This window comes from Herpailurus yagouaroundi, unplaced genomic scaffold (assembly GCF_014898765.1).
Source record: "Herpailurus yagouaroundi ecotype Mexico unplaced genomic scaffold, PumYag 77, whole genome shotgun sequence".
In the NCBI taxonomy this organism is placed as follows: domain Eukaryota; kingdom Metazoa; phylum Chordata; class Mammalia; order Carnivora; family Felidae; genus Herpailurus; species Herpailurus yagouaroundi.
In genome coordinates, this window is record NW_024412388.1 from 95,439,394 (window position 1) to 95,452,997 (window position 13,604).

Consider the following 13,604-nt stretch of genomic DNA (forward strand, 5'->3'; position numbering starts at 1 on the left):
TTACGTGTGATCATACTCTAGATAATTCTAGTAGCCTTGCACCTCTGAGGTCCGGTCACCTTAGGTCCTTTCACACCTACATAGAATAAGACACAACTCAGTTGCCAATAATATAATGTTATCTTAATATCAAAATCTAAAGTCAACCTATATAACAAAGGAAGTAATCATACCTCCATGTCCATTAGAACAATTAGATGCAATATATTTTTACTATTCCTTGGTTAATAAAGTTTCAATTATACAAGGAAGATCACAAGCATGATGGGAAACATTAGGAATTGATTTTAATGCAGATCTAGTGACACAGATCGATCCAGGTATGCAGCAATATTTCTCTTCATTGATCCAACCATCAGAGGCACAATGGGGTAGAACACACATAGTCAGCACAGCACCCCATCTCTGAGAATATAACCAGAACTGATTGATCAATACCAATTTATATAGCTAAAGAAGTTACCTTTGGCAAATGTGATGTATCACACAATAGTGCAATGTATTATTGAGAGGGGATATTGGAATACTACACATTGTATGAGAACTTTCCATTGGGAGCCATAATGGACACATGGCATTACTGACCCGACACCAAAAATTCTCAGACCAACTATGTTTGAACCTATATTACTTAACCCTGTGAGAATTGCATATAAATTACGTGGCATAGAGTTGAAGTAACCTTCCAAAAGAAACAATTCAAACTGTTCTATATACAACCTGCATGTGAAATTTATGCAACAGAGCTGGGAAGAGCCACCACGAACTGCCCGACTTGCCACCCATCAAGAGAATTAGATTAGAATACCTCTAACAATGCAGGTAGGACTAGACATCGTCTTTAACTTAATTATCTCTGGAATTCAAGAAGGAGAAATCCAGACTATTGAGCAGGAACTATTTTGTGTTTAAAAAACACGTGAACCCCCTACTTACTGCAGTAGGAAATTCAGGTTCCAACATCTCCTCAGTGTTCAGAGACCTACATTCTAGTATTTTGCCTATGCATGATTACCATGCCTAGCACCTGGAGCTTAACTATAACATTGGCCATAAGCTCCAAACCTTCCAACAGAATTTACTCAATCTTAGAAATTTCTACCTAAGAGAACAATTAAAAAATTACTATAGAATCAGTAACCTACTGGAGAGAGTATAGAATAATATCAGAAACATTGTTATAACAGGTAAAATGTGTTCTTTGGGCTGGATGGAGTCTCTCTTACAGTTAGACACCTCCAGACCATCGGGTTGTGACAATACAAGACAATGTAAACTTTCATTGTTGAGACTATTAGGGGGTCGAAGTCTATTAGCATTTGACACATACACATATGAAAGTACATGGTAACACAGCTCTTTTGGCAACCCATGTACCCTTCTGGATTGATGGCTATTTACTACCCAAAGAGATGATATTTCAATGGTCTAATGGCATGTATTATACCTAGTGTGAATTAGAAATCAATGCTAATCTGGGGCACCTGGGTGGCTCAGTAAGTTAAGTGTCCTACTTCAGCTAGGGTCATGATCTCACAGTTTGTGGGTTTGAGCCCCTAGTCAGGCTCTGTGCTGACAGCTTAGAGCCTGGAGCCTGCTTCAGATTCTGTGTATCCCTCTCTCTCCCTCTGCCTCCCCCATTCGCACTCTGTCTCTCTCTCTCTCAAAAATAAATAGAACATCTAAAAAAATTTTTTAAAAAGAAATCAGTGCTAATCTGTATCCTTTTCCAAGAACATCCAAGGAAAATGTATTCCTAAACATGGGACATTTTAACTGGACACTTGGTGTTAAGAACTCAGTGGTCATATTCTGTAATCACTCTATGATGAGTGATACTGTCATCACCGTGGACAATGAGTACATTAAAATACTGTATGCTATTAATGTGACATTGAATAACGTTACTATGATGGATATTTTTATCTCAGAATATTCATATAAAGATTTTCCAACATCCTAGCATACTAAAGTAACAGAAATACCTTGGGTATAACTGACAAAATTGACCAGCTTTTAGATGGAAGCTTAGAAGACCCCATAAAACCTAGCAGCCCATAAAACAAGCTAACCCACTCTGAACACCCCGCACAGGCCATTCATGCGCCCTCAAAACTCATCAACACCAACATAGCTGCATTAAACAGAGATACACAAAATTTACATATTATTTGTTTTGTTTTGTTTTTCTCTAGAGTTCTATTTCTGTTCTTGTCTTCAAAAAAATTTTCCCCGTTTATGTTCAAAATAAACAACTGTATCGTTACTTCCTGTGTTTTATTTCAATTGCACTATACTTGGAATGTAGATGTATTTGGAAAAGTCAGAGTACATCAAAACTATTACAAGAGTTTTGAAAATTACAGTTAATGTTTCAGAAGAAATCTGCTCAGGTTTGCAGGTTCTTTATCTTTCCATTAAAAGATGAAAAAAAGCTGGGGCGCCTGGGTGGCGCAGTCGGTTAAGCGTCCGACTTCAGCCAGGTCACGATCTCGCGGTCCGTGAGTTCGAGCCCCGCGTTGGGCTCTGGGCTGATGGCTCAGAGCCTGGAGCCTGTTTCCGATTCTGTGTCTCCCTCTCTCTCTGCCCCTCCCCCGTTCATGCTGTGTCTCTCTCTGTCCCAAAAATAAATAAACGTTGGAAAAAAAAAATTTTTTTTAAAAGATGAAAAAAAGCCATCTTAGTCATGCCTCACATTTAATCAGATTCTTCTGTATTAATGCGTTAAAAGCTTTGGAACAAATCAGTCTCAACCAGGAACAGCTCGTGTTAGAAAAAACTAGAATAAGAGCTACCATTCAATTTTTCATGTTCAGAATGCCTGAGAAAGCATTTTTGGACTATTAAGAAAGTTTATTTAGCATAAAAGTTCAATATGAAAATGCACGACCTGATTTTTATATTGTAGTAAAACAGATGCTATGGAGGGGACATGTGAAAGCGGTTGGTTTCTTCCGGTGAACACACCCATTGTTCATACTCGTTCCAAGGCTTCTAACAGGATGATACGATTTCCTGGAATTACCACCATTCCAATATTGTTCTCTTGCCCACTAGTTGCCATCTCCACACATTCATCCATCACAAGACTCATAAAGGGATCGAAGCCCCGCAATACTCCTTGGCCACGTCTGCCACCATTTAATTTCAATGGTAATTTCTTGTCCGTAAATTTTTTCAACTCAGGAGGGTGAGCTTTGCTCATGGTGTCTACTCGGCCAGCTCAAAGATCCAAGATTTACATATTAAATATTCCTTCCTGGAATTGCTGACAAAACCTTTTCAACATGTGATTTGTTCTGGCTATATTTGTTCTGGTCTGGGTATAACCCTTAAAATTACTTATAGATGGGCAGGAATTATTTCTCTACCCATATTTGGAAATCCATTAAGGAAATCTTTCTCATTGCTTTTAGCTATTATCTTTGCTCCGTATCTTATTGAACATGCTATTATAATGTTATGCACCCTGAGGCTTAAGAAGGGAAAATTACAAAAAGACTGATTAACCACACCTTTGCCATTCTTTTCTGTGAGCCTATAATGAAGCTCTCATATGTATTTGTGGACTTCTGCCTACCTGTACTTGACAATACGGTTTTCATGTGGTTGTTTTGTTCATTTCTTAGCTTACCTTAATGGACTTACTTACTAAGATAATTTCACTTACCTCAATACTAAATTCAGATTTAGTTTGGCTCTTCTTACTTGACTTAATTCTTATTAAATGTGACTTTGGGTTTTAGTTTTGATTCTGATTTGACTTTATAACCTGATTTGACACTTATCTGATTTAATCCTTAATTTTGCTTTACTGTTAACAATCGAACTTGTTTTAGTTAGTGTGATGTTCATTTTATGATGTCAGTTGACATTTCATAGGATCTGAGATTGATTTGATTGTTTGATTTTCATTGGAACCATGGTTGGATGACTTAGATTTGCCTTCATCCAAGTTAGCAGAATAAAAGTACAGTGCAGATCTGGTTAAAGATGTAGTTGATTCCTGAATGATCCTTAAGAGTAGTCATGAGGAATCTCTGGGTGCGATGTAGAGAACAAGATGGAGTCACTCCTGTCAAGCAATGACTCTGTCAAGCAGTGACATAAGCAGCCAAGGTATTGCAGCTAAGACCAGATATCACTAAAACCAGCACAGGCTGATGGCATCCAGAACCGATAACCAGCAAAGCCAAGAGAGCCTGGAAGAACCCAGAGCTGATCATCACCAGAATCAGAAGAGACCTGAAAAGTCCCAAGACTGATTAAACCCCTTTTAAAAAGGAAGGACCTTCTGCAGCAAACTGTCAGACTCTGACGCTGACTCTTCCATGTCTGGCTGCATCAGAAAGACAAGTGCCGCCAAAGGCCCTGCCCTATTGATCTCTGAACATAACACAGATCCTCCAACAGCCTGAAAATAATAAGCCGTAAGTACCGAGAACTGACCCGGACCCTACCTTGGCCTCATCTCAACTGCGAGCTCACAGACGGACTGCACACTTGATTTGTTAACTCTTACCCCTTATTGTATCTCGTTTGTTGTGTGCCTTTGTATTATGCTTTGCTTTGTGTGGCATGTATGAAGCCACGTTACATGCATAGTGTAATCTCATGGAGTCTGGAACCCTGCACCTGCTTTCAGTTATACTAACCTTGCTCTATGATTGAATAAAGCGGACCCTGTCAAAAAGACACAACTCATGTGTGCGCCTTCGTAGCGTGCTCGCCACAGGCCTGGAGAGCTTGAACACAAAAGAGAATGAAGCTTGCAATCGAGGGGAAAACTTACCCTCAAACCCATGGGGGGGCGAGAGAGCAGGGAGCTCAGCTGGCTCCGTGGCTACAGGCACCTGTTTGCTCACCAGCCTCAGAGTTGGGGGGGTCTTCTTCCTGCTTCAGACGGCCAAGTAATGTTAACCTTAAAAATAAAACCGCCAGCTGTCTTGCTAACAGAAACGGGTTTGAGAGTAGCACAGAATTGCAATTCCCAACTTTAGCAGGTTACGGCAAAACCACAGGCAAGCCCAGCGAGCAAAGGAGAGGAGGGCTCTTTTATAGAGGGAAAGTGGGACGTGCGGAGGACGTTCTAAACAAAAAATTCATTGGGGTAAACTGGGAGTTAGAAGTATAGTGACTTTTCATTGGCTGAGTTGTGATAGTCTCTCATTGGGTGGGCTGTTGCCAGGCAAAAGGGAGAGACTGTATCCTTTCCGCTGGGATAATGAAATAGTATCCAAGCTCCCGGTCCATTTCTTCCTGTTGGGGAGGCAGTTGACAGCGCGGTAAGGTGTGAGAGCTCCCCGTGCTGGCCTCCTGACTCCACGCTAAACAAGGTTTCCTTTTACTAACTTTCACAGCGGCCAGGAGATAGATATGTGTTCTCTGAACCTTCCGCTCATTTTTTTCTCCAAAAATAAACTTATTTTAAAATAACAATAGTAATAATAATGAGACATCGATTATCCATGAAGAATTTGGAGCTTCCGGTTTCTTCCTCTGGAGTAGATTTGGTGTAGGCGGAGCATACTCTAATCCCTTGCATTAGAGAACTTCACAGTGGGAAGTGAAGGTTTGGGGAGGCGAGGCTAGGCAGAGGACCCACGACAATATCCACAGGGCTCCTTCTACCCTCCTGCTGTAGGGGCAGTCTCAGTTAGAAGCTGGGGCTTTGTAGTTGAGTGTCACCTCCTCCCGCCAGGCGCTCTGCCAGGCTCTTGCCCCTAGTCACTCCCTTTCTGACGTCACGTGCTCTCTGTACTTGGAACACAGGGTGTGGTGGGCACGCGTTTGTTCTTTGTTCTATGCAACTCTAAAGAGCTGAGTTGACTTCAGAGTAGAAAAGCTGAGCTCAGCAACACACACTCAGACGCTCCTTGCCTCTTTGGCTTCTCAGATTATGCTCCCCCAGTGCCGGGGATACAAATATGTCTTGCCCAAACTTTTCTCGCTTTTTTTTTTTCCTTCTAAGTTAAGCAAAGAGATTATGTTCCTCATTCATGGAGGTTACTCAAAGCCCTGGCTGGAAACAGTACATGTGAGTCTGTGCTGGGTGTCTGAAAGCATTCTCAGTCTTTGCTTTTTATTTTATTTTTTTATTTAACATTTATTTATTTTTGAGAGACAGAGTGAGACAGAACACGAGAGGAGGAGGGGCAGAGAGAGAAGGAGACAGAGAATCTGATGCAGGCTCCAGGCTCTGAGCAAGTGTTCATCACAGAGCCCAATGGGGGGCTCAAACCCATCATGACCTGAACTGAAGCTGAACTCCTAACCGACTGAGCCACCCAGGTGTCTCCCCACCCCCCCACCCCCCGTTTTTTAATGTTTGTTTATTTTTGAGAGAGAGAGAGAGAGAAAGAGAATGATGCTGGGTTCGAACTCGTGAACCGTGATATCATGACCTGAGCCAAAGTTCGGTGCTTAACCACTTAACTAACTGAGCCACCCAGTGCTCTGGGCTTTGCTTTTTGAAGAGAGAATTGCACTCTTCTTGTTCGTCCTATAAACCCGGAAAGTACTGTGAGATCACCTTAGGGTACACTTGGGAAAAGTAGACATGGTCAGCTTTCAATTATCCACAGGTTCAGCAAGTATTAGACTGTCAGATTAGCTCCCAAGGAAGCTGGATAGCTGGAAAGGTGAGCGGTCTTTTGGTCACGGGCAAGTTTTTTATTTGGGCTCTGCTGCTTTCTAGCAGTGTGCTTTGGGCAAGTTACCTGAACAGACTAGTCTTAGCCTTTCTCTAGCAAAGGAGGAGATGCCGTGCCTATTCCACACTGCCACTAGGTGAGAACATGTGGAGTGTGCTGTCTGGACCACAGGAAGAGCTCAGTAAATGGTAGCTGTTGTAACTCTGCTTCTAGGCTCCACCTTCTACACCACATCCTAGCCAAACTACTATTTTTTAGGAATTCATTTTCGATATTATAAGGTCATAGATGTTCTGAATTTTTAAGGTCCGGAGAGAATGTGCGGATTACCTAGTCTATTTTCTTTCACAGAGAAGTGATCCCTTAGGGGGTTGGGTGGACTTTCCCTGGGTAATTATAGAATGACGAGAATCCAGAACTTTTGTTTCTGAGTCCAGGCCTCTTTCCCCCACACCACACCACTTACCAAAACCCAGTGGCTTTTCTCCTTGCCCAGGGACCAGAAGGAGCTCCCCCTGGGTACACCAGAACTGCCGGTAGGATTACCATTTTCTTATACTTGGCTGGGAGAGAGGGTAGTGTGTCACAGTTCACAGGCCCGTTGACAGCCCAAGCCCCACATTGTGCCTCCTACGAGTTCACAGCCTCAAATGAGGTGATGAAGCCTCTGGGTGTTTTGTGGCTGTCAGCTGAGAAAAGCATTTCCCCATTATTCTTTCTGCAGGAAGCCACAACTCTCAGCCTCCCAAATGGGGAAGAGGAGCTGTGGGGTGTAGGACTGGCTTCCTATTTCCACTGAGCCACGGCAATGAAACTCGGAGCCTGAGGAGTCTTTCTCCAAGCGAGTGAGGGCTGCAGGACTGGGGGAGCCACAGCCCCTGGTCCCACAACTGAACAGAAACCCCACCACTGGCAAGGCAACCAGGAGCCAGTGGTTTTCTCTCCTTGGGGTTGGGCAGAGAAGCCTAAGAAGCCACCAAAGGCCGGAGAGGAGGAGCCCCACCTCTGTGTTCTCTGAGCAGTTCTGCTTTTATCCCTCTTAGTTATCGCTGTTCCACTTTAAGCTTCATTTGAATAGAGTTTTGCTGCTATGTACGTATACTCATACACACTCACACACACACTAGACCTTTTTTTTTTTTTTTTTAACTAGACCTTTTCCTTTTAGCTTCCCTTACTTTCCCTGCTGGACAGATATACGAAAATGAGGGGCTCACATTTGGATCAATTCATGCCCTGTAAGGCCAAGGACAATTGGTGTGCCCTGAGAGGAGAATAAGGAGAGAGTATTTAGAGAGAGCCACAGCTTCTGGGATTACCAGCTTTCTAAGGATGTTTACCTGCACTGTATTTTTTTTTTTTTTAATTTTTTTTTTTCAACATTTATTTATTTTTGGGACAGAGAGAGACACAGCATGAACGGGGGAGGGGCAGAGAGAGAGGGAGACACAGAATTGGAAACAGGCTCCAGGCTCTGAGCCATCAGCCCAGAGCCTGACGCGGGGCTCAAACTCACGGACCGCGAGATCGTGACCTGGCTGAAGTCGGATGCTTAACCGACTGCGCCACCCAGGCGCCCCTGCACTGTATTTTTTAGCCTCTATATCTCTGTAACTGACTTGTCTACAAGTTGAATCTCAAAGCAACGCTTGCCAAGGACATCCCCAGGCTTACTGAGGATGCCTTTCCTTGGGGGGCACTGGATATCCCAAGTTAGCATGGCTGCACCCTGACATATGTGTTCTTTGAGCCTCAGGGGTGAATTGGCCTGCAAAAGGACCCTTTTGTCACTCAGATTTATATCTCTTTTGAGGAGAAATGAAGGGGATGCTACAGAATGACCTATAAGTTCCTAATTCTTGTCTTAGGGTGGTGCAGTCCTTTGCTGATAAATGGGAGGGGATATAGACACACAGTCAAGACTGGATGGGTCGGGGGGTGGTCAGGAAAGGAGATCATAGTCACTTCTGTCATCATGGAGTAACTGTGTTTGCAGAGAGACCTGTCACTCTGCTCTCTGAGCTCAGGCAGGAGGGCAAGAAAGCCCATTTTGTCGGCACTACGGTGTCATGCAATTTTGGTGGTTTCTTACTTATCCACACCCATTTGAGCTCAAAGACGACAGAACCCTAATAAGAGAGAGTCATAAGTTCCATGTGGAAATCATGAGCCTTCAGCACAAGGGGACCACTTCTTCTGCATCCTCCTGGGACTGACTGTCTCCCTAACCACTGAGTGAGCTAACGATTGTGATATCTGCTTAGTTCCTATCTAGCTGACAGAACTTGATCAGGAAGCCCCCTCTCACCAGACACCAAGTCGGTGTCTTGATCCTAGCTTCCTCAGTCTCCAGAGCTGTAAGAAATAAGTTTATGTTTATAAACCACCCAGTCTATGGTATTTTTGTTATAGCAGCCGGAATGGACTAAGACAGTATGTTTTTTTTTATTATAGCTACAATAACCAACCATGATATTGCCTTGCTTAGTGCAATAAGACATAGATTGGCAAGCATACATCCATGGCAGTGCCCCACTGATACTATTGTCCCAAGTTCCATACTGCCAAACAGTTACATAATGTCTGTGATGTAACTACTTAGTTTAAACCCTGAGAATGATATGGGCACTAGACAATAAATGCTCACTTGCTGAAACCCAGATTTGTAATTTATTTCTCAACATGGATGGTTTTTTGGAACCCTGGAAATATCCAAAACATACAAAGCCAAATGTTAGAATTTTAAGTGCCCTATATTTATTTCTAAGATATAATAGCGATCAAATTGCACAACGAATTTTCTTTTTACAAATGATACTCTATTGTGCTCTCCTCAAAACTCTAACCTCAGAGTCCACACGCAAAATCCACTGTGCTACTCGTTAACTTCAATCGCCCACTGGAAGCTTACAGTCTTGCAATTTTCAAGCATCTACCCCTCCCAAACTCGAATATTCTTGTGTATTTCAGTAACTTGATGAAAAACAAGTTGGGACTTTTTATTTCCGCTCATATTTCAATAGTGACTTTTTTCTAATAATAAGAAAAAATTCACTCCCCTAGAAAGTTTTAAAAAAAGCAAAAAGCTTAAATGAGGAACAATGATTTCTCCCAGGTACCACTGTGACCTATGTAGCTTGATCAATAGACCATTCACTGAGAAGACCAAACTGTGAGTCTAAGTTTCTGCTTATCTCTTTCCTGATTTCATTTTTCAAAGTGTTTGAGCATTCTCCTGGACTATTCAACAACACAGTCTGCCCTGACATTGTCTTATTCTCAGGGTTTTTCCTTGCCTCTCCAAATGGATTGTAAACATCTCATGGTCAGAAATAGTATTAGTTCTCAATAAAATCTTACAGGTTTGGGTCTAAGTGGGCATACAATTCTCCTCTCTTACCTGATTCCCAGACCACAGCCACGTCTAACTGTCAGGCACTTAGACCAGATCGTCTCAGTGGGATCCGGAGAGGGGTACATTAAAGGAAGAGTTTTCTACATTAAAATGAGTGTCCATTTCTGCTGCAAAAAACTCTTGAGACATTCTGATGATCCTAAAATGCCCTCTCTCATAACCACTTCTCCCTCCACAGATGTTCATTCTCCTGATGTCTCTTTCTCGTACTTGCTCCTCCCTTCCCAAATCTTCAGTTACCCTAACTTTCAGGCCTCACACTACCTAAAGCTATTCGAATATTTATAGAACACCTCTGGCCTTCCAGACGTAATCATCCAACATCCACTAGAGAAACACAGAACCTACCTATGGAGCTTTGTGTCCATGGCGAAGACAGACAGTTATAAAAACAATGAATGATAAAGGGGATATGTGTGGGTAATGGGAGCGTGTAGCAGGAGTACCTAGTCCTGTTTTGAGGGCTTCCTGGAGGAACCGAGATATGGAGAATGTGTAGGAATTAGGTGAAGAGGTGAGAGGATATTCTAGAAAGAGAGAGGAAGGGAGAGAGGGAGAGAGAGAGAGAGAGAGATAAAGACTTGTTTCAAGCAACTCAAAGGAATTCAGCATCAAGTGTGGCAGGGCCATGGTGTTGGGGGTCGGGGAGGAGAGGCCAGCTGAGAGTTCTAAGAGTTAATAGGGGCCGCTTAAAACCTAAAGGGGGCCTGGCTGGCCCAGTCAGTGGAGCATGCCATTCTTGATCTCAGGGTCCTGAGTTTGAGCCCCACCCACACTGGGTGTGGAGCTTACTTACCCAAAACAAAACCAAACCAAAAACCTAAGGGGAAACCATTGACGAGTTGCAAGCTGGGGAATGACACCATTAAATTATCATCTTTAGAAGGCTTTCCTTGCTAGGGTGAGCAAGAAAACACCCCCAGCTGATCTCGAAGGAGGTTGGGATGCAGTAAAACAGGTGAGAAATGAGGACTAGTGTATGGCTCTGGAGTAGGAGAGAAGTTGCTTGATTTGAGAAATATTTAGGCAAAGGGACAATTTATAGGACACGGGGATTGATAATATGCTGTGAGGTGGGACAGAGGGTAGCCTAGGAGGATGCCTGACTTGAACAACATGGAGGTTAGTGGGCCTTTCCCCGAGCTGGTGAATACAGGAGAGGAGCAGTTTCAGCAGGAGGATGCCCAGGTTACTAAGCTGAATGTTGCATCCCAGATTTAACGCACTTGCGTGGAGCTCAACGAGAACTCGGGTTCCACGTATAACTTTGTGAATCTCTGGCACAAAGAGATAGTAACGGAAGCCACAGAAAACGTGTGAGTCAAGCAAGAAGTCTTAGCTCTTTCACCTCAGGGTCCTGTCATCGTGACAGCAGCTCTGAGTGAGGGGCTCTGCCTCCACAGACTGATGTCAGACAGGGACAGGAGAATTTACGACAGCATTTCCTAAGGGGCAGTTACGCTGAAAATCTGTTCCCTGAGAAAAACGACACAGCCACATGCACACATACATGTTATTTCGTGATCAAATAAGTTTGGAAAAACCTGTTCATCTAGAGACTATTAAGGGCTGACAAGTTCTGCAGTAAAGATGCATTTCCTCTCTAATGCAGCATTCTTCACAAGCCAGCCCTGGTCACAGATGATTCTGTGAATCACGTTCACAGAATCTGAATGGGTCAGGGTGAAGAAAGAGAGAGCTAGCCTTTCCCAGATGTGTGTTTTTAAGTCAAGCCCTGGGGAGAGTGTCCACACCTTCATTTATCAAAGTAAAAAATTGTATCTCAATGGTAGGTTCCACATTTCACAGCTGGCTTGGGATACATTGGGCTTATCACTTAGCCCCTCAAGGTTTCAGTCTCAGACAATCCCAGTAGACACAGCAGAGGGAAAACTGGCAGTATAATTTTCAAAATCTAAACTGGTCATAGGGTTTCTAAAACAGCATTCTCTGTGACTTTGAATTTGAGTCCCAACTGTGCTATTTCTTTAACCAGCAAGGCCGTCTTTCAGAATGGAAGGAGAGATAAAGAGTTTTCTAGACAAAAATTAAGAGTTCATGACCACTAAACCAGCTCTGCAAGAAATTTTAAGGCAGTCTCTGAATGGAGTTAAAAAAAAAAAAAAAAAGACCAAAGCAACAAAGACTAGAAAGGACCAGAGAACATCACCAGAAACACCAACTCTACCGGTAACACAATGGCACTAAATTCATATCTTTCAATAATTACTCTTAATGTAAATGGACTAAATGCTCCAACCAAAATACATAGGGTATCAAAATGGATTAAAAAAAACAAAACAAGATCCATCTATATGCTGTCTGCAAGAGGCTTATTTTAGACCTAAAGACACCTGCAGATTGAAAGTGAGGGGATGGAGAACCATCTATCATGCTAATGGACATCAAAAGAAAGCCAGAGTATGGGGCACCTGGGTGGTTCAGTCCGTTAAGTGTCCAACTTCGGTTCAGGTCATGATCTAATGGTTCGTGACTTTGAGCCCTAAGTCAGGCCCTCTGCTATCACTGCAGAGCCAGCTTCCGATCCTCTGTCTCCCTCTCTCTCTTTCTGTCCCTCCTATCTCCCCTCCCAACAATAAATAAACATTTAAAAAAAAAAAAAAAAGAGGGGCGCCTGGGTGGCTCAGTCAATTGAACGTCCAACTTTGGCTCAGGTCATGATCCCGCGGTCTGTGAGTTTGAGCCCCACGTTGGGCTCTGCGTTGACAGCTCAGAACCTGGAGCCTGCTTCGGATTCTGTGTCTCCCTCTCTTTCTGCCCCTCCCCTGCTCATGCTCTGTCTCTCTCTCTCTCTGTCAAAAATAAATAAACATTAAAAAAAAATTTTTTAAGTAAAAAAATAAAAAAAAAAAAAGAAAGAAAGCCAGAGTAGCCATACATATACCAAAGAAACTAGATTTTAAAACAAAGGCTGGAACAAAACACGAAGAAGGGCATTATATCATAATTAAGGAGTCTATACATCAAGAAGACCTAACAATTATAAATATTTGTGCCCCCAGCCTGAAACACCTAGATATCTAAATCAATTAATAATAAACATAAAGAAACTCATTGATAATACAATGGTAGTAGGGGACTTTAATTCCCCACTTACATCAATGGATAGATCATCTAAGCAGAAAATCAACAAGGAAACAGTGGCTTTGAATGACACACTGGACCAGACTGACTTAACAAATATATTCAGAACATCTCATCCTAAAGCAGCAGAATACATGTTCTTCTTGGGGGCACATGGCACATTCTCCAGAATAGATCACATATTGGGTCACAAATCAGCCCTCAACAAGTGCATAAAGATCAAGATATACCACGCATATTTTCAGATCACAATGCTATGAAACTTGAAGTCAACCACAAGAAAGAATTTGGAAAGACCACAAATACATGGAGGTTCAAGAACATCCAATTCTTGTGTTTCTTAGTTGTATAATCTTGAACCGAATATCTAAACTTATTGAACGTCTGTTTTCTCATCTGTTAGTGGGGATATAACAGTAAATATCTAGAAG

General features: G+C 42.6%; 1 protein-coding gene across 1 annotated transcript; it reads right to left on the reverse strand.

Annotated features, from left to right (window-relative positions):
• Positions 1-2,840: 2,840 nt before the first annotated feature.
• LOC121018686 (small nuclear ribonucleoprotein G-like) lies at positions 2,841-3,306 on the reverse strand. Its single transcript, XM_040457542.1, has one exon. It carries the CDS (start codon positions 3,203-3,205, stop codon positions 2,975-2,977), a length of 231 nt encoding a protein of 76 aa, XP_040313476.1. The 5' UTR covers positions 3,206-3,306; the 3' UTR covers positions 2,841-2,974.
• Between the last annotated feature and the right edge of the window lie 10,298 nt (positions 3,307-13,604).

Excerpts from the sequence above, each read along its gene's own strand:
- LOC121018686 (XM_040457542.1), bottom strand. The coding sequence starts at position 3,205 with ATGAGCAAAGCTCACCCTCCTGAGTTGAAAAAATTTACGGACAAGAAA.